The 21,126-nt window shown below is 41.8% G+C and overlaps 1 protein-coding gene across 1 annotated transcript; it reads left to right on the top strand.

The window, feature by feature from the left end:
- The first annotated feature begins 1,913 nt into the window (after positions 1 to 1,913).
- On the top strand, positions 1,914 to 20,489 carry LOC114800026 (calmodulin-regulated spectrin-associated protein 1-B-like). Its single transcript, XM_028997083.1, is given in 20 exon segments — positions 1,914 to 2,161; positions 2,963 to 3,120; positions 4,663 to 4,925; positions 6,472 to 6,633; positions 7,449 to 7,514; positions 7,516 to 7,530; positions 7,794 to 7,826; positions 11,371 to 11,512; positions 12,682 to 12,821; positions 12,903 to 12,999; positions 13,081 to 13,216; positions 14,694 to 14,785; positions 14,999 to 15,080; positions 15,231 to 17,514; positions 17,613 to 17,749; positions 17,833 to 18,041; positions 18,452 to 18,554; positions 18,667 to 18,788; positions 18,890 to 19,008; positions 19,113 to 20,489. Coding segments are annotated over 19 exon segments (4,662 nt in total). The 5' UTR covers positions 1,914 to 2,161; position 2,963; the 3' UTR covers positions 19,416 to 20,489.
- Positions 20,490 to 21,126: the final 637 nt, after the last annotated feature.

Here is a 21,126-nt window from a genome sequence, read left to right as displayed (position 1 = left end):
TTGGCAGACGCCCTTATCCAGGGCGTCTTACAACGTGGCATACTTGCAAAGGATATTCAATTCATACTTTAATAGTTATCAAACTATAAAGCTAGATCAGTATTACACTGAAGAGATTGTGGTGAGAAAAAGTTTGTGCTTTTGGCTTGGATTGCAGCTGTGATAGGAGAGTACGGTCAAAAAGAGTTGCAGTGGTGCTTTTGTTGTTTTGTTTTTTTTTCTCTGACTCTGTTTCTTTCTAAAACTAATGATATAGGAGATGAATAAATCACATTTCCAATCTGCTTCTCCTAGCTGAATTCTCAGTTCTGGAGACCTATGCACTATATCTCACTATACAGAATATATGCCTTCAAGCTACTGTGAAACCTTGTCAATATTGAATCACTGTCTGTTTGGCTATACATGTTTACATTTATTAGCCTTTGCCATGTTCTCGCCATGATAAATTCTAGATAAATTTCAAGCAAGTTATGGTGAACACCACAGCATCTGTCTTTGTCTTTTGTAGGAGCCAGTGAACACTGGAACACTCAATCTGTTCTCATCCTGAATGTAGGACCCTGAGGTTTAGTCCTTCAATGGTTTACTTTATTTTTACCACATTAAAGTGTTTTAAAGATATATAAAATTGTACAAAATTGTTTGTGTATTCAGTCACAACTGTTTAACCATTGTGGAGGATGACAAAGGTTCTATATTCAGCTTTTCACTTTCTCACTTATGTTGTCACACTGTCCTTTCTTCACCCATTCAAATGTGAAAAGCCTTGTAACTTTGACAACATTGAGTGCTCCAGGGAATAAAAAAATCATAATAAATAAAGTTTGGAGTTTGCCTCAAATGTGATTTTTCCTGTCATTAATTTGCTAGTGATTGGTTGACGAGAACCCTTTATTGCTGTTGCAACATACCATGTCAATAAAGTGATTGTCATTGTGAAACACTGCACACGGTGACACAACCAAATCAAGGGGACCTCAGTAGCACCTCGGCGGCTCAGGATTCGAACCGGCAACCTTCCAATAACGAGTCAGCTTCCTTACCTGGTAGGTCACCACTGCCCCTACAGTAACAAGTACTACCGGAAACTCTGACCATGCAACACAACACAGTATCGCACTGGGGGGGTGGGGGGATGTGGACCAGTCAGGTAGATAAGATCAGAAAAGTAGGCGGGGTTACACGAGAAGAGAGGAGGAGAATAAAAAAAAAAAAAAAACACCTGTCGGTCATTGAATCATGCTTTCTATACCAGTGCCTCAGTGAGCTCCGTTGACGGTTAGACTGAAAAACATTCCTTCTCATTATTATATATAATTATGTTGTTTTTATAGTGACATATTTGACACATTCGGCCCTCCACACACGAAACTTACCTGTGTTCACCGTTTTAATGCCCGCAGGGCAATCCTAAACAGTTGAATCGCGTGGAGCGTCGTGACGTCATTTCAGACATTTGCGCGCATGCGCACTCAGCGGGCCTGGGGCGCGGCACGAACCTGGACCGTTCAGCAAAACCATACATGACACCTGGCATTTTCTCCTGCCACATGGAGAAAATAAAAACTGTTGACAAATGTGTTTCTGCACAACGTTGGGACTGTAAGACTTCTTTCTCAAGTCTAGGACACTATTTTAAAATACAATTCATTGCTTAGAAATGGTAATGTTGGGCGTGAATATATTACGCGTTCCTATGTAGTCATTTTTTAAGTAATTATAGGCACCGAGCTTAATATTAAGCTTTTACATTTTTAAAAGGTAACTTTTAAAATGTTGGGCTTCAGTAAGAATAACCACGCCGAATGTATTCACTTATTTACAGGGACATGCTGGATTTCAGAGACGGTCTATCCTTGTGGGTTTTTTTTTTTTTTTTTTTTTTTACATACTGACAGCACAATCCGCAAATCAGCGTTGAAGCGAGGCGGGCGGCGTGGCGGCCGTGGCGCACCTTGCTGCGCGCTGCCTGGTTTGTTATTCCCGCGGCTGCAGCAGGCGGTCGGTCGCCAGCCCGCCAGCTAGCGCCGCTGCTAACATCGCGTTCGCGTCTTCTGCGTCCTCCGCCGGTCCCCATGTTCGTTGTCCGTGCTCGGTTCGCCACCGGCTCGTCTGGACTCCGCGTTAGGTGCGTTGCGGACACCGCTGTGCTGTGAAGGTTCGTATTTGCACATTACAGCACTTCGCTAGTACTGGCGTCTCACTGTGTACCTGCTGCAGTTCGTATCTAGTCGTAAGACATCTGGTTCTCTTAAAGGAGAATATTTTGTAAATGTATTAAATTCTCAATAGCTACCAAATTGTCTGTGAAGCTGTGCGGGCGAGCAACTTGTCTTCAGCTAAAAACAAGGGAACCGGTTTGCTAGGCCATGCCGAGCCCCCGGTCATATTCCTGAATGTGTGGCGCTCGCAGAAATGCCATTTCGCGGGATGTTTAAGTGAACACCGAGCGATCGACTCGTTCTTTTTAATAACAGTGTGCCGCGGTTAGTGATTTGCGTGTCGTATTCACGCCCATTGGTTATTTTTACCTGTAGGCTACCGCTAGCGGCTGGAGAACAATCCCGTGGATGGCTACTATTTAGACGCGTCTGTCGTCGTCTTTTTTTCTTTTTCTTTTTTTTTTTTTATTCCATCATTTCCATCGAGAGGCGAATTTCACGGTTCGGCATTTAAACAGGTTCATCAATAGAAATTTCTGACCAGCTAGTTATAGTTATAAATGCAGGCTTTATATGTTAGCCATTTAGCTAACATATAGCAAGCTGTGTAACATCGCTAGTTTTTTTGTTTTTTTTAATCAGCGAAATCAAGTTTATTTGTTTGCCAACAGCTAGCCAGTTAGCAGGCTAAATGACCTCAGGCGAATTGACTGTTACCCTTTATTGTCTTTATTTGTATTCGTTGGACTGCGAAGCACAGACGTAAACGAGCGTTTGTTTCGGAAACGTGTTCGCAGGATGGATGCGGAGCCGGGTGCTGCCGAGGACAGCACCCGAAGAAAGATGGAGACGGCGGGTGAAGTGGCGGAGGTTGCGCCCCTGGAGATGTACGACTCTGCCCGGGCGAAAATAGCCGCTAACCTGCGGTGGTTGTTTGCCAAGGCGTACGGCATTGGTGAGATTCACAGCTGCATTGTTCCCATTTTGGTTTAAATCCCCCTCCTTTTGGCCAACAGATATATTTAAGGCGCGTTAAACCTCGCTGGGTAGCTCACGTCAGTCACAATGTACAAATACTGATCGTCTGATATGCTTTCATGTACCATTGAATAAATGAGGGTTTTTATCCACCGATCATAAATTCAGGTAGCACGGACTTAGATTTAAAAAAAAAAAAAAAAAAAAAAAAAAACACTCCGCAGCAGCCGCTGTTTTGTGTAAGGCGCAGTCTTTACCTTTTTGGACCATTCATGCTCGAGTAAACTAAAAGAGAAAATCTGACAATAATATAATATAAATGCTGAAACAGCATTGCACTGGGTGAAAGGATTTACATAAAAGCCCCGCCTTTTCCTTGATAAAACAACTGAACACACCCGAAGATAAGATGAGACCAGGCATTTGCATCTGGTAGACTCGCCTATGAACCAGAAGACCCAGGTTCAAACCCCACTTGCCTCTGATAAATGCTGTAAATGTAATTGCTTCTAGCTTGAATTTGCCTTTCAGTGATTCCTCTTTGGCATAAAGTTGCAAACCACTGGTGTGAGGTTTTCACCGGTCAGCCATGTGGTGTTGAAAATATTAGTTGTTAAAAGGCGTAGTAAACGTTTTGTGGCATGGATGCTTATAAGTAACAGTAACAGCACCACACTGCCCCCATTCCTTCTGTGGTATTACAAAATAAAAAAGAAAGATATATATATATATGCAAGTAGCAAATTGGGGCACAGGAACCGATATATGTTGTGCCAGTTATTCCAGTTTTCATGAAGATGGAGGGCCCTTTCCTTCCAGAGTGTTCTGGTATTATTATTATGATGATGATGAGGTTAGACAAGAAGAAGCTTCAAATACCTACTCATTATAGTCTTTGACTCTTGTTAAATGCAAGGGTAGGGACTAGGCCATGTACTATGTAGAATGTGGCATTCTGCTATAATAGTGATATATGCGTTGTGGTATTAATATGTGTAACTGCCTGGAGTATTTATTCGGGTTTGATTCAGTGTTTATTTTTAAAGGTAATGAACCCTTCAGAAACCAGTTCTGTTATATTATACTTTATTATATCTAGACACGCATAAAAAAAAAAAATCCTCCAACTTGTTTGGCAGTGGTCTTTTTTTTTTTTTTTTTTTTTTTGGTCAAATGTGTGAAGCCTTTGGAGACATTTTGATGGTTAGTGTGATACCAGCTTGGTAATGGCCATTATTGGACTCAGAAAGAGACACAAGTTCAAATGCCACTGGGTCCTAGGGGTGGGATAAAACAAATTGATACTTCAAAATATGGTACACTGTTATTGTATGTTTTGCATCTGATTTCTGCCATTTAGTGTTTCAGAGGGTTGATCCTTTGAATCATTCTCACTTTGCTGTGTGAGGTACAATTTAATATCATCATATTGAATGTTTAAGGAAAATTTAAAAACAGGTAAAGCAGGATGACTTTGGGATTGAAAATAAAATAATAACATATTTTTGTCTCTCATTAGACCACATCCCAGAGGATCTGCGGGACCCCTTCTACACTGACCAGTATGAGCAGGAGCACATCAAGCCTCCTGTGCTGCGGCTGCTGCTGTCCTGTGAGCTGTACTGCCGCGTCTGCGGACTCATCCTCAAGGGGGACCAAGTGGCCTCGCTCCACTCCCACAAGTCTGTCATCCAGGCACTTTCACGCAAAGGCATCTACGTGATGGAAAGTGATGACGTGCAGATCACTGAATCTGACCTTACCTGTGTGCCCATCAAAATGGTGAGTTTTAAGCAAATAGCACTGGGTAGATGCTAATGCATATTTGTATTTTCCTGTTTATCCGAATGGTTCACGTTGTAAAATCTACAGAGTAGGCGTTTCATCTTAGGGAAGTTTTGTGGCCGATGGTGTCCGTCTCTTCCTGTTGAAGTTGAAGATCTTATCTCCATGCTGGTCCCATAGTTACAAGTCACCATTGTAATTCCAGCATAGCTTGCCATGCCTTGGGCTGATAATATACACTCACGCAAGTTTTGCTTACTTAGCTACAATGATGATTTGATTAATTATTGCCTTTCAGTCCATGTAATAAATAAATTACATAAATTACATATATAAATATAAAAAAATCGGATGTTCGTTGCTCTGGTCAAGTCTAGTTTTTCACCTGATGTAACTTTTAGGGTTGTTTCCCTCCAGCTTATCACAATTGAAAGTACAGTGTGAATGATTCCGCTTGATCCTACTACTTCCTGCTGGTTGATCCTTTTGAGATGCAAATAGTCCTGACTTGAGCCCAGTCACAATTGGTAGGGGCTTTAAAGCACGCTGACCCAAATGTGAACCTGTCTGTGAAATGGTCACTGTGGACATTTAGCAGTTTAGTAAATTTAATATTTGCTCCTATACAAATGCAATTGGGGCATTAAAATTAATTAATATAAGTTTAATTATGCATAAAACATAGTATTGCTTATTCCATTAGGAAGTGTTGAGTAAATTAAATACAAATAACATGCTCTAATGCTATATAATAATGATTATATGTATCTGTGGTACATTTCTAGTCACCCCTATTCAATGTTTCAGAGGGAGTTCGCTGGTCATTTTTGCACTTTGCCTCCTGCTAATTAATGGTTTAATTTGGTAATTGTTATTTGCCACGTTGTTTTGGATTAATCATTGGGGGGGGGTCACTGATTCCAGTGTTTTTTCACATGGAAATTGTATTCATGTTCTGTTCGTTGGTCCGGCAGCAAGTTAATTCAAGGCTGCTGGTGTTGTCTGTCAAATGATAATACAAGTGATGTCCATAATCAGTATCACTTTACTGGACTTACTGGTATGATTGGTGAATATTACTCATCTTGTTCATCAGGTCTGTCATGATTCATAAAAATTAAAAATCATATTGTATGCTTGGTGGGTTGGGCTATATTAATTCAGATGAGTGTGTAAGGTTCCTTAAAGTTCCATGTTGGTGTTTCTGTCACTGACTCACTGTTGCCATGGTAACCCTTACTACAATAGTCCTGACTGGATTTTTAAGAGTTGTTGCACATTTTAAATGTGTCCTCAAGGTCTTGTTATTTATAATTAGAGGTCATCACATAGTCGATGAGTAACTTTATACCATTTAGAATTTTTGCTTTAAGTGTTTTTTCCCCACATCATTGAATTGACCTGAATTAGTTATAAAATCTGTAGTTTCACATTAAATGAATAATGTTGTTCAGGTTTTTTTAAAGACCACGTTTTACTTATTTGTGTGATCATCAAGCTAGACAGTTAGTGTGCACTGAAATCTTTTTCTTCTCCGCTGCAGAGTGCTCACATGTCTATGATTGATGCGCTGATGATGGCGTACACCGTGGAGATGATCAGCATTGAGAAGGTGGTGGCCTGTGTGAAGCGGTTTTCCACCTTCAATGCCTCCAAGGAGTTGCCTTTTGACCTAGAAGATGCCATGGTCTTCTGGATTAACAAGGTGAGCGTTGATGTGCTGTAGGCCACCTTAAAATACTGTCACGATAAACAATATACATCTCAATACCTTGAAATACCTGTATAAATGCTTAATTCAACCCTTTATTGCATAAAATGACACCAATATAATGAATTTAAAGAAAGTAGTCCGCCTCCATCGCCAGACTGAACACGGCAAGCACAGCACTGCACTCTGAATCCCATTGTTTTCTATGGTGTGTGTTTTCCTGATGTGTGGCACTCATCAAAATGGCCAGTGACTCGATGAGCCTCTGCGAGTTTTGTAGATTTCATTTTTGACATTAGTACGACATTTTTGACTCGTTGACGTATGGCCAATAGAAATATAGCATCGAAGCAGGCTCTGAAACCAAGATGGAGGAGAGATTAATTTATATCAGTGATTTAAAAGTTCATCGTAGTAACTTAATTCAACTTTACATCAACACCTTAAGTAAAATAAACGCGCCAAGAGAGTTTTCTGGTTTAGTGGGGGAGCGAACTGTCTGCTTTGACGGAGCAGAGAAGCGAACTTTGAAAGCAAAGTATATGCTGTCTAATATTAGGATTTGTGCTCGATGGTCATGATGTAGCCCTGTTTGGCATCGCTCATGGAACAAGTCGCTATATCGCCCATGGGCTAAATGGGGTACATGATTTAGAGCTGCATCTTTTGCAGAGGCTCTGAGGACCATTTTCAATTGATAGACATGAGCATGGAAATTTTGGGAAATTCACTCAAACTAGCTTTTGAAATATTTTGGTTACATTGGAGATTTTTATTTATTTATTTATTTATTTTTACTTTTAATACAGGTTAACATGAAAATAAGGGAGATAACCGAGAAAGAGGTCAAAGGAAAACAGCACCTACTAGAATCACCCCAGTCACCAGAAGGTACAACAAACATTTCCCTGTTATTTGAAGAGGATTCTTATGCTAACAGTGTATTGAGTTTTCAGGTTGCGGACAAACTGTTAACATTTGATGGTAGCCTTTTGCTCTATCTGTATTCCAAAAGAAAATCTCTTTGCAAATTATCTGACCTCAGATTTTTTCTGACCTCTCCCCTCTTATCTGCTCCTATTCCTGTCTTTCCCTTCCAACCCCCCCCCCCCCCCCCCCCCCCCCCCCCCCCCCCAACCTCGCTACTTGGATAGTGTCACTCAAAATGGTATTGGAAACTAGTACCAGTAAGTTGGCGGCTGGTTCCTTCCTTTTTGCTTTTGCACGCATTAATAATGTGTCGGTGTGCTCCCACCCACCGCCACAGGCTCATCAAGACTGGTCCATCACGGCTGGCATTTTGTTACAATGGGAGACTGGTGTCCAGTGGATTGTGCTGTTCACTGACCACTGAACAGTATCTGCTTTTCACTTCCCAAACCCCCACTCGGCGTGAGCGGTCGTGTTTTGTGTCTGTGGCTGAGCAGGTGGACCCCCCCCTGTTTTGCACTGGAGTGCAAGGGTGGTTGGCCTGGCCTTTTCACTGTTGTGTCTTTGCTTTACTCTCCATATGTGCCACGTTGATCACTTCCTCACCATCTTGCCGCTGTTTTTCTGTCTGTCTCAGCCCAGTCACGTGCTTGCGCTAGCTCATCGCATGATGGAGCCTGTGGAATTGTCATGTGTGGTATTGTACACTCCATCACCACCCTAGAGTGTAGAATATGTACAGTGTGGGTCTGTATACGTGCTTATTTTATGCAACTGGTGATTTAATGAGGACATGCAAAAAGATGGACATTTCAGTTCAGTGTTGCTATAAATGGAATTTTTAAAAACATCTGAATACTGGGTATATAATGTACTACTTTTTTATCATAATTGTTTTTCTTCAGATGTCTTGCGTGTTCAGGTGGCACAAATGGTCCCATTTGTTTCCACTTCACAATCACACCTGTGATACATACATCCATAGACTTCCTAGACATTGTATTTCCATCTGTATTTATACTAGCGTGAAATGGAAAATGGCTATATGGTTATAAAGCTCAATCAAAACCCAGCCACTCAGTCCTCTTCTTTGGGGCGTTTTGTCCTCTGAGCTGCATTCCGTTGGAAGAGTGACCGGTTCTTGCAAGGATAAACCAAAATTTGTGTCTGTGTGTCACCTGGAGCTTTTCCCAGAGTTGCAAATGTCGTGTTTGTCAACATTTATCCTCTGCTCATTTGAACACGTTGCAATTTTATAGCTTGCGTTCATATCATATCAGGAGTTTAGTGGATAGCCGTACAAGCCATTCTGCTGGAGGTACCACGGAGTGTTGCTCCGCTTTATAAAAGTAAATCCGGGAGTTACATTCCGCCTACCGAACAATGATCCAGCTAAGCAGACTTTTTCAGACTGCTTCCATGGAGACAACTGAGCCGTGTCCATTCGCCTGCGTGAGCCTGTGCGTGGGCCCATTCATAGGGAATTATGAAAATAATGTCCTGTGGAACAGCTTACTCACATTGTGCATTAGCTGTACACAATACATAGTTGATGTCACATTAAGACATTTGTCTTTTTGTGTTTTTCTGTATGCCTTTAATGGCAGGATGTCTAAAAGCATATATAGAGCAATAAAAAAAAAAAATCAATGTTTCTTAAAATGACATAAGTACATCCATAACGTTGACACTGCTTGTGTATGTGTGCTCACATGTTACTGCCGTGTTGGTATTTGTCTCTGTTTTGTATCCTATACCACCTGCACACGTTTTCACATTTTAATGTACTTTTAAATCTTTACAATAAGTCCTAGTAAAATCAAGATTTTTCCACTTAAAATATTAACATTGATAAAATATTTTTAATATGTAACTTTCACAAATACAATAAGCATTTTAATCAATAATCTTTTTATTATTATTTTTATACTGATTTATGCCATTCAAGAGAACCATTTGTATCTGTGGCTTTAACTCATCAGAGTTGGAATCCAAGCAACAGTCGGTGGCGCTCACAAATGGCTGCAAAACAAATGTTTTGAGACGGCTGCTTTTACTCTTATTTTTTTTCATAGCAGATGTAATGAAAGAGAGACCTGTGATGACTATTATAGATTATTGCCAACAATCATCTAATGTAGTCTAGGGAAGGGAAATTTCACATTAGAACTACTTTTGATGTGCATCTAGAAAGTCTGGATCTGCCATTATTAATTCAAACATTTAAGTATTTCTTCTTGTTTGCTTCTTTTGTCTGAACTGTCGAAGACAGTGGCAGAAAAAATATCCTGTAATTTCTACAGTATGAGGATTATTATCCATATTAGGTTAATATAGATAATAATCCTCATACTGTAGAAATAACAGGATATTTTATGTCTGTGTTTAAATGACCACATGGTTTTGCAGTTCTCCGTGAAGAGCAAAGTCGTTGTATAGGTCTTAAAAATGCAAATCCAAATTTTTCAATTCATTAAAAACTGTGATTGGATGTTTGTTTGCGGAGTACATCGAGGATGTTTCCCAGTAAGATAAAGCCTTGATTATTTAATCACAGGAGTTTTTTAAGTTGAGTTTTTTTTAATCCTGCTGAATTCAGGGTGCAGAAGGGCTGCATTTTCCCAGTGCTGTAAGACTTGGCGCATGGTATATGTTTGCTAATGTTACATTTACAAGTTTGCCCATTGGACTGCTTGACTGATAAAATATTCCCAACATATGTATATCAGAGTGTCCTCTGACACCCCCTGTGGACTATGGTAATGTGAGCATCAACAAAGTCAGTAGATGTGATGCCTCTTAACTAGGGCTGGGCGATATGGCATAAAATTCATATTGCGATTTAAATCAATTCGTAGACTGTTTACATTGCGGTATATAATTTTATAAGTAAATTTAAATGTTTGAAAGGGTAACCTGTCCATAACAAAGGCACGAAAGGGTAACCTGTCCATAACAAAGGCACGCTCTCACTCACACACACACACACACATACATATATATACATAATTTATATATATATATATATATATAAATTATGTACTGGTGGATTACTGAAAGATTAAAGGATTTTATTTTATTTATTCAGTATTTGTAAGACCTTTAAACTTTAGATTTAACGATTACTAATCATTTTAATGATATTTAAAGCCTTGTTTTTTTTTTGGGGAACTCTAGTTTGGCACTTTTTAAAGATCCTTTGACACGGCCATGTGCTCTGTGCTCTCTCGCCTGAATCTAATGGCTCGTGCTGCCATGAGATGTGGTTTTGTGCAGGTGAGGTGACATTTTCATTTTCGCCAGGAACGGATATTTCTGCGGTTGGCCGATATACTCAAAATCTTGGCCAAATTTATATCGCATACCATTTATACCGCACAGCCCTGCTCTCAACACAAACAGTTTTAAATTAGTCCAGAATAAGGATGTAGAGCATGTCAAGCGGTCAGTCATTCCTATGGGCTCCTCCCATTTTACATACTTTAAGTATATCTTCTGGATTTTAGAATAATATCACACAAACAAGTAAGGGCGGGGTGGGTAGTTAGATCCTTCTCTCCAAGGTATTGTTTACAGGCAATCCAGAAGACATACTTGACTCCACATTAGCTAATGCTCATACGCTGAGTGCTGTTTCATACTGGGAAGACTCAGCCCTTTTGTCCCAGGGTTCAGTGCGAGATCTCACTAGAGAAAGAAGAAACATGCCTTTATTTAGTATCACTCCGTTCTAGTGCTGAGAATTGGGCTGTCAGTAGTCCGACCAATCTCATTAATCTGCCTCGTTTGTTTCTCCTCTAGGTCCGTTATAGACGGGACCATGCCTCAGGGCGGCAAATGCCATTTTTCCCAGTGCTGGAGGACCTGATGAGGGATGTGTGTGATGGAGCGGCTCTACTGGCTGTTGTCCACTATTACTGCCCTGACCTGATGAAACTTGAGGGTAGGCCAAATTGTTTTATATGCATCTTCAATCTAGACTAGGTGTTTGTGCTTCTTAAGTAGCACATATTTTACTTAATGTCTTAATCAAGTCAAGTCAAGTCAAGTCAACTTTATTGTCAATTCTGCCACATGTACAGGACATGCAGAGAATTGAAATTGCGTTACTCTCTGACCCATAAAAATAACATTTAAATACAAAAACAGTAACAGTAACGAATACAGAGTATAAATACAATTTAAAAAGAAAGGCACAATATACAATTTTAAAAACACCATGTACAAATAAGGGCACATGGTGGAGAGTGCAACATCAGGAGAGTGCAAAAACCAATAGTGCAACAGAGTTTTAAGTTTAAAGTGACGAAGTGAAAGTGAGGTAGATGGCAGACCAGAGCTGCACAGAGTGACTGGTGCATGGTCAGTTTGTGTGATTTAGAGTTCAGAAAGTTTGTGGAGCAGAAGAGGGGAGTGAGGGGAGTGGGGGCAGAGCCGGGAGGGAGTTGAGTTTCCTGACCGCCTGATGGGTGAAGCTGTCCTTCAGTCTGCTGGTCCTGGCCTGGAGACTCCGCAGTCTCCTCCCTGATGGCAGCAGGCTGAAGAAGGTTTGCATTGGGTGGGTGGGATCAGCTGCTATGCAGAGGGCTTTCTTGGTGAGGCGTGTGCTGTAGATGTCTTGGAGGGAGGGGAGAGGGACACCGATTCACCACTAATCAACAGTTTGCATGCACCTACTTCAGCATAAACTTTCAGGACTGTTTAAAATCATCCCCGTTGTCTAACTTAAGGTGGTGGAGAGAAGACAAATGTAAAATACCTCGATTAAAGCAAAAGCCCTCTGCTTTGGAGACACAAATGTTACATTTAGCCTTGTTTGCATAATTTATTTATTGCATAACCTGACATGTTATTTCACAGTCTGGTGTTTTTGATTCCAGTTTTGTTTTATAAAATTATAATTATATTTGAAACTTTGCAGTAAAATATTTAAGACCCATAATGAGTGCATTCAAAGTTGTAAATAATTTCTAATGTACCAGCATGTCTTTTCAAACTCTATTTATTTAAATGTGTCTTAATGTGACTTATTAATGATTAAACAATGGCTTGTTTTATTCTAATTAGATTTTGTTACAAAAGCAAATCTTTCTTTTTTTTCTCCTTGTTCAGACATCTGCTTGAAGGAGGTCACTTCAATAGCTGACAGCCTGTATAATATTCAGCTTTTGATGGAGTTCGTTAATGAATACCTTAACAGAGGCTTGTATTTGACTCTTGAAGACATGCTCTATGCACCGCTGGTGCTGAAGGCAAGTTGGCCAGCTCTTTGTTAAGGCTGATAGTTGGAGGCCTGGTCTGTTTCTTAAAAATTTCTTGTCCCTCTTACACAGCACAATGTCATGGTCTTCATTGCGGAACTGTTCTGGTGGTTTGAGGTGGTCAAGCCTGAATTTGTCCAACCGAGGGATGTCCAGGACTTCAAAGATGGTAAGGAGCTATATGGCTGTCACTTGGCATGGTGTTTTTTTTTTTTACTTCTGCTGTTTACTGACCATATTTCTGTCCCAGCCAGAGCAGTGGTACAACCAAAGAGTGCCCGACCCTCTGTGCCAATATCCAATGCCACCAAGCGAAGCTTCTTGGTCACACCTGGTGTTGTAGACTCAGCACCACCAGTCCAGAACTGTTCAGAAGTTTGCAACAGGTACTTCCTGCACCCGGAAGACTCTGACCCTCTGTAAGTCTGCAGTATTATTGCATTTTTGTCCAGCACTGCTAGATGCCCATGTTGGAGGATTAAGATTGTTGTGTGGTGTTTGTATTGGTTTACCCGTAATCTTTTCCATGTGAGTCAGAGCGTTCAGGGGCATTAACACAAAAAATGTGTTTGTTCTATCTGATTTAGCCAAGAACAGTATTGCCAAAGCTTGTAGGGCTGATCACCTTATTCAAGGTTTGTTCTGGCTTGAACTTGAACAAGGAGGCTTTTAGAAATTCCATTGAAATATGCTGCAGGTTTGCTTCTGCTTTTGTCAGTAGGACAGTGCTGCAATTTTCTACAACTCTGTACATGTGCAGTCTAACCTTTCCTGTCTGGCTATGAATGCCTGAATGTTACTGAGAACATAGATCAGGCTGCAAAAACCAACATTAGCTCAACATGCCTGTGGTCTGGCAGACAAATGAATCGTAAGTTTATTTGAGACAAAGGGTTGAAAGGGCAGATTTGCTTCCCTCTGTATGCTACTGGCTGTGCTTTGAGAGAGTAGTGCCATTTTCACCTCTTCTGTGCAATGTGAGATTTTTTTTTCTTTTTCAATATATAATAATGTCATAGTGCACTTGACCATAACCAATGACCATGTGCAAATTTTTTTTTTTTTTTACCTGATTAATAATATATCAGAATATGAGTCATGTACTTCAGGGTTCTAGACAAACTTTTTGCACTGCTACACCTAACTTTTTTTTTTTTCTTTGGTGTACCAGCACAAAAGGTGCATCCAATTTTCTACTCCAGGATATGCGTTTAATTTAGACCAAAAATGGGTGCTGAGAGTGAAATGGAGGCAAAGTCTGAGGTGTTGGGGGGGGGCTTTGACCATTAGAAATTTATATTTTATAACTTACGCAAAGCATGTTGGTACAGTCATGTTGGCTGTACCAACATGACTGTACAGTCATCCGCCACCACAATAATGTCTGGTTCAGTCTGATTTAAAGCTCTAATCCGTGGCTACATCTACTCTGTCTACCAGGCTACTCACCGCTCTCTCTGTCTGACTGCAGAATGCACACTTTCAAATGTACAGAATATCTGGACCATGGTCAATCAAAGCCGGCCCCCTCCCTTCACCATCTCTGATTGGCTTAGAATAAGAAATGGACATAGTTTGTGTCTGTTGCTTGAACCAAAGGGGGTTTATGGAGAATTTGTCCCCCCTGAACAGTGCGAACTCCACAGTGGTTTCACTCTAGAGCCCTGTGCGTTTAGAATGTTGGGCTGTTAATGTTCTTTATGCTGTGTTAAGAGGCACGTTTTTATTATTATTATTATTTATTTAATAATGTCCACCTAACACATCCCATGATGCATGTTATTGTTAATATGGAATGTAAAGAGTGCTTCTGAATAAGAACATTTTTGTGAATGCCCTTTTATTCTTACATGTGTATTTCAGTAATAAGGGTAGTACAAGTTTTAGCCCTGCTCACCCACTCCTTCCACTGAGGCAGAGGCAGCAGAAGCCCCAGCAGGGTGAAGACATTTTGGGTATGAGTCTCCACATTTCTTATCATTATCTCATTTTATATATATATATATTATATATATTTATATATATATATATATATATATATATATATTTTTTTTTAAAATAAAAATTAAATTAATATAAATTAAATTAGGAAACTGGTAAATTATTTCAGGGCAGGATGTCTGTGTGAAAATTTGATTTTATAAATCAGATCCTCTCCCTTACCTCAGGCTACCGGAATAGATCAAACTCTCTGACTCAGGACAGCCATGCAAGAGGATCATCAGTAGGCTGGCCAGAGAAAAGACAGAGGTGTGGAGGGACAGAATTACATTTGTTCTATTTATTGATGTGCTGATGTAGTTCTTGTCCATTCATGTTGTTCCAAAACTTATCAGCTCTGACAATTTATTACTGAATTCTTCATTCATGTTTAATGTGTTGCTTTGTTTTGTGTGCCAGGCCTCTCTCACAGCTGAATCGCTATGTTCTGCACTCAGCCACTGACAGCGACATTGACGTGGCCTCCGGTGACAGCGCCAGTCTTACCTGTTCTATTAGTGAGGATAGTCTAGCTTCTAGTGTCACCCCAAAACACCAAAGCCACCAGAGTGGCCCCAGGCGCATCAATGGCTGTGGCCTTCTTGGCAATGTCAACATGGATGAAGAGGATGAGCGCCTCATGTCTGTTGTTTCTAGTGAAAATACAATCTTGGCTAATGTTGAAGAGGAGCGGTGGAACGGGACGCCTGGGAGTAAAACCAGTTCCCGGAGGAGGCAGGAGGAGATCTCTTCAGATGCCAGAGCAGCAAGTTTCTATCTTGAGCCACTTATGCCTGCGGTTCTAAAACCAGCAAAAGAAAAGTCTGTCAATCTGAACAAAGAAGAGGAATCAGGGGAAACGTATCAGCGGAGCTCCTCGTGGAGAAGTGGAGCAGGTGGAGGGGAAGGCCCTGGATCATCTGCCAAGCGGAGACCTGCACACAGTATGAACAGAACCTTCACTCCTAACTCAAGTGCCGAGAGCAATGCACAGACTCTTGAGGCCAAAGTCAGCCCGTCTGTGACAGCTCCTCAAGCCCACATCCAGGTCTTTAAAACACAGACCGCCAGCAGTGCAGACCTTTCTCCTGTAGAACCTGATGGGTTCTATCTTCATTCGTCCACTCAAGACAAAGACAAGCCTGAGCAGGCCTGGGACACTCAGTCTGATTCCGACACGTTGGACTTCACTGATGAGCAGGACCTGGAGCTCATCAAGGAGGATCTCCATCTTGACAAAGAGCAAATGTATGAAGATGATCAAGAGTCAGCAAAGCTGCGGGAAGACATGAGCGTCAAGGAGCATGAGGACAAGGATGGAGGTGAAGGAGGCAGCCTCTGCTCCAGTCCAGGCCTCAGCAGCGTCCATTCAGCTGTCAGTAGCACTAGTGTGCGCATGACCAGCTTTGCTGAGCGCAAGATGCAGCACAGCCGCTTCGGTAGCAACCAAGACATCCGCTCAAGTGCCAACAGCTCCCAGAGAACCACACCAGATGGCTCTGAGAACAGCTGCTCTTTTCCGCTCCTCACCTCCTGGAGGACTAAGCGGGACAAGAGCCCCACGCCGCAAGGTAGAGACAGCGCCAATGTGCTGGCCTCAGAGCTGCAGCTGCTCCACATGCAGCTGGAGGAGAAGCGGCGCGCCATAGAAATGCAGAAGAGGAAGATGGAAGTACTTTCTGCACGTCAGAGGCAGAAGCTCGGTAAGGTGGCCTTCCTGCACATTGTGAAGAAAGGCAAGAGTGACACCCTCCCTCAACCAGTGAAGTCTGAGTACTACCTGAAGGATGGTGAGAAGTTTAACAGTGACCGAGAAGGGGCATCCAAAGATGACACTTGTGCGGATGCTGTGAGAGCTTCTGTGAAGCATGGGATGGGTGGTCCAGAGGAGAAAAGTGGTGGTGGTTCGGTAGTCTCGTCCTTGGTTGATGAGAAGGTTCTGCTCCTAGATGAGGAGCTGGACATGAATGAATGCAACCGCTCCATAGAGCTGCTCAACGAGGCTATCAACAGCATCCAGCAGCAGATGATGCAGCTTTCTGTGCAGCAGGACCTCCTAATGAAACAGAACCTCCAGTCCCCTTCTAGTTCTGGCCCTCAGCAACACCCTGTTGACCAGGAAGAAGCTGCGAGCGAGCGAACTGTTCGACCAGCAGTCCACTTCGAAGCAATGTCCACCTCGAGTGGCACGCCTCTAAAGAAGCCCCCTAAGCTCAGCTCGTCCAGAGGGTCCCGTTCTAAACCTTCAGATCTCAAACTTGCCAATGATCATGTCAAGTTGGGAGGACGACTTGGGACCTCTAGCCAGAGAATGGCCAGTCCTGGCAGCAGGACCCCTAGAGCGGAGCCAGAAGAAACAGTCGGTCTGGAGAGAGGAACTCTAGAGAGCCGTACCACTTTCCAGCTACACGATGAGGCCAACATGCGACAGGCAGCCTCCTGGGATGGCAGCATCGACCCATTCGGTGTGACCTTTGATGAAAGTCCATCTAGCGCCTTACAAATACCTGAAGTCAGCCAGGTGGACCCTGCTGGAAAAAATGACATTACTTTTGAAGATGATTTGAGGACCAAGGCAAATCTCATTGAGGTGGATCTGTCCGATGTAGCTGCCCAGTCAGATGAGGGGAGCTGTAGCATGTTGGACATCACGACCGAAGCAGGAGATGGCGAGAAGAAAGCTGGCATGGGCTTTTTCTTCAAGGTTAGTTTGCTTGTACTCCATCTCTAGAAATGTATGATTGACTGCAGAGTGTTCCTCCGTTTCTTCTTCAATAACTAAAATGCAGTTTTTGCTTGTAGGATGAGCAGAAAGCAGAAGATGAGCTTGCTAAGAAGCGTGCAGCATTTCTACTAAAGCAGCAAAAGAAGGCGGAGGAAGCTCGCCTGCGCAAGCAGCAACTGGAAGCTGAGTCTGAGCAAAAGAGGGATGAAACCAGGTATTAATATTTTACTTGTATAGAATTTATCTAAAATATACTCTTGTGGTATTGGTTTGTGGACACCCGTGTACCTTTTTCAGGCGTAAAGCTGAGGAGGAGCGCATCAGGAAAGATGAGGAGAAGGCGAGACGGGAACTAATAAAGCAGGAGTACCTGAGGAGGAAGCAGCAGGAGATGTTTGAGGAGCAGGGGCAGGCTAAACCCAAGCCTAAAGCCAAGAAGCAGAGGCCCAAGTCTGTGTTTCGAGATGAATCTTCCAGTAACACCTTCTCCAAGTGTTCCCCAGCCAGTATGTTGCTTTATTATTTTTTATAAGATACCACCATGATTTGTTGTCTGTTATTTTTCCACATTTTGTTATGTTACAGCCTTATTCTAAAATGGTTCTTCACACAACACCCCATAATGACAATGTGAAAAATGTTTTGGCAAATGTATTTTTAAAAATAAATCAATATAAGCATTATAATATGTATATAAGTATTTAGAGGCTTTGCTCAATACTTTCTTGATGCACGTTTTTTCAACATGCCATCTTAACTGATGCACACACAATTTTAATGTTAATGCTATCATATTAATATCTATCTATTACCTTCAGATATAAGAACAGTATTGGCCTGATTGAAATAATTCCATTTAAGAATATAGAATACAGTTTATACAATAAACTATGACTTGTATTTTGATTTATTGCAGAGGATAATCTGAGCAGTGCCCAGTCTGGATCCAGCCTCTCTCTGGCCTCTGTGGCCACCACTGGAGCGGATAGCGTTAACTCTGGCGGGGCTAGCTCTCAAAGGTGAGTTCACAAGTGGAATTCATTTGGGAATAATCAGAATAAACATTTTCCTGAGTTCTCATGTTTTGATTTTTTATTTTTTTTTTCTCTCCTCTTTTCTCTTTCTAACTAGGGGGGAGTCTGTAGAGTCTTTCCCTGGCCTTAGCCGCAACTCCAGCCGGACAACTGAGAGGGACTGGGACAATGGCTCAACTGCGTCTTCCATAACTTCCACCTCCATGGCTGAATATACTGGTAAAAGCTCAATCAAAGGCTCCTCACTCGTAACGACTGATGGTGGTTTTTTTTTTTTTTTTTTTATTAATGCGTGCACCCTCCCCACTTTCTCTCTTTAGGTCCAAAACTTTTCAAGGAACCAAGTGCAAAATCAAACAAGCCAATCATTCACAATGCCATCTCTCATTGCTGTTTGGCTGGGAAAGTAAATGAAGCTCAGAAAAACTCAATCCTCGAGGTGAGTTGTCACTTGCATCCCACTTGCACCCACCATTAAAGCGTTAGTTTTCAATTAAATGCTGCTTAACGCATTTGTCACAGAAGGGTTGTTTTTCTCTGTAGGAGCTAGAAAAGTGTGAATCAAACCACCTTATGATCCTGTTCCGTGATGGTGGCTGTCAGTTCCGAGCTCTCTACTCCTACTTCCCTGACACGGAAGAGATCCAGAAGTTGACAGGCACCGGGCCCAAGAACATCAGCAAAAAAATGATTGACAAGCTGTACAAGTACAGCTCAGACCGCAAGCAGTTCACAGTCATCCCTGCCAAAACGGTGTCTGTCAGCGTGGATGCCCTCACCATCCACAACCACCTGTGGCAGGTCAAGAGACCGGCTGGGCCCAAGAAGAATATGAGTGGGAAATGAGTTGAGAGGAGATGAAGGATGTTTGGACCTGTGCCCTGCAAAAAACTATTTTGAACAAAAACAAATTCTAAAAAGTGGTGTGAGCTGGACTGACTCTTTGGTTGCTTGAGTGAATGGACCTCCTGGCTCTTGATCTGATGAATCATTAAGGGTTTGTTTATTGATGCAAACTGGTGCAGCATGTGGTGGTGATGAAGAAGGTGATTATTTTAATATTTTTTTTATTGTAAATGTGGTATATTTCTTGGTACTTGAAGTATTTATTGGTTTTGGCACTGGTGTCTCCCTCTTCGTCTCTTCTGCCGCAGCCCACCCTCTCGTCTTCAAGGCTTTGTCGAATGTCCTGGTTTGTTTTTGTTGAAACAGAGGGCTTGTGTCTTTTCTGGACTACACTGAGCCTGCAGGGCCTGGACTCACCTTCTGCTCTTGGTCCTCAGATCAAGTCAAAATCTTCTCCAAACTTGTCAGAAACAAATCAAAAAGTATTGCCAACTTGCCTCACTGTCTCCCCAAACGTGCTGCTCAGATATGTCTGCTGCGTCTTTGGGGCGAGCCTCAGACGTCCGTGCGCTGGCCTTCACTCGTCATGGTACTTGACTATTGTCATCTTCATGGAACGCTTTAAGAAGCTCATCAGCCGTAGAGCAGCTGTAGAGAACTGATGGTCCTGTTGACAATATGCTCTGTTACCCATGTCTGTCTTTCTCTCTGTCACTTTCTTTCTTTTTATGATTTCCTTCCTACTCCTTCACGAATCGGATGTTACTGCTAATCTTGTTTCTCCACTGGTCACTTTGTCCTGTGAAGTGGTCAACTTCATCCCCCATTGTCCTCGTGCTGTACCAAGCAGTGCAAGCAGAAGACGCCTGCTCTCTTAAACTCTCTCTCCCTTCCACCCTCATCCCTGCAAAGAGCAGCGTGCTCTGTTTCAAAGAGTGTGTCGCTGTAAGCCATTTGAATGACAGTATTTAATATATACATGAATGGAAAACATATTTGCAATTGTTGTGTAATTATTTTACAGATGACAACATTGCTGGAAAAAAGGGGTAAACTGCCACTTCATCCTCCTTCCTCCTTTTCTGTGTTCCATTTTATCCTTTTTTTTTTTTTTTTTTTTTTTTTTTAAAGCACTCAGTTAAAGCAACACTCTGGCCTCCAGATCAAATTGAAGTGTTGCACAAGCACTTTACTCACTGACATAAGTGACTTCAGACTGCTGAGTTGAGCAAAGGGCTCCCTGAACCAGGCTTGTCGAGAACGCTCATGAAGTATCTGAAATTTAGCTGAAATATTAAGCACCTCGATTGTAAGAGATGTTGTGAAGGTTTGGTTTAAATCCGCTCTCTCTTCCCATGCTCATGGGCCTGCACAAAACCTACGTGGCTTATAGAAAAACAGATGAAGCGAAGGCTTGTCAGTTCTTCGTTAAAACGCAAGGTCCAATTTGATTCAGAAACACGTTTAATAAAACCAAACACTAAAAAAGCGGCAACACTGACAAGGGCCAAGAAAGATGGCCCTGGAGATCGACTACAACTACTGGTTCCAAATGAAGCTTTTGAAAACTTGATTTCTAATGATTTGCTGCATTCTTGTGTACTTAATTGCAGTTTTTTGTATTTTAGGTGTTTTATATTCACTAAAAGATTGTATTGGTATTGATCACAATTTTTTAATACTGTACTTTCCATGCTTGGTCATATTACTA

This window comes from Denticeps clupeoides, chromosome 11 (genome assembly GCF_900700375.1).
Source record: "Denticeps clupeoides chromosome 11, fDenClu1.1, whole genome shotgun sequence".
Lineage (NCBI taxonomy): Eukaryota > Metazoa > Chordata > Actinopteri > Clupeiformes > Denticipitidae > Denticeps > Denticeps clupeoides.
This window is presented reverse-complemented; position numbering and strand designations above follow the sequence as displayed.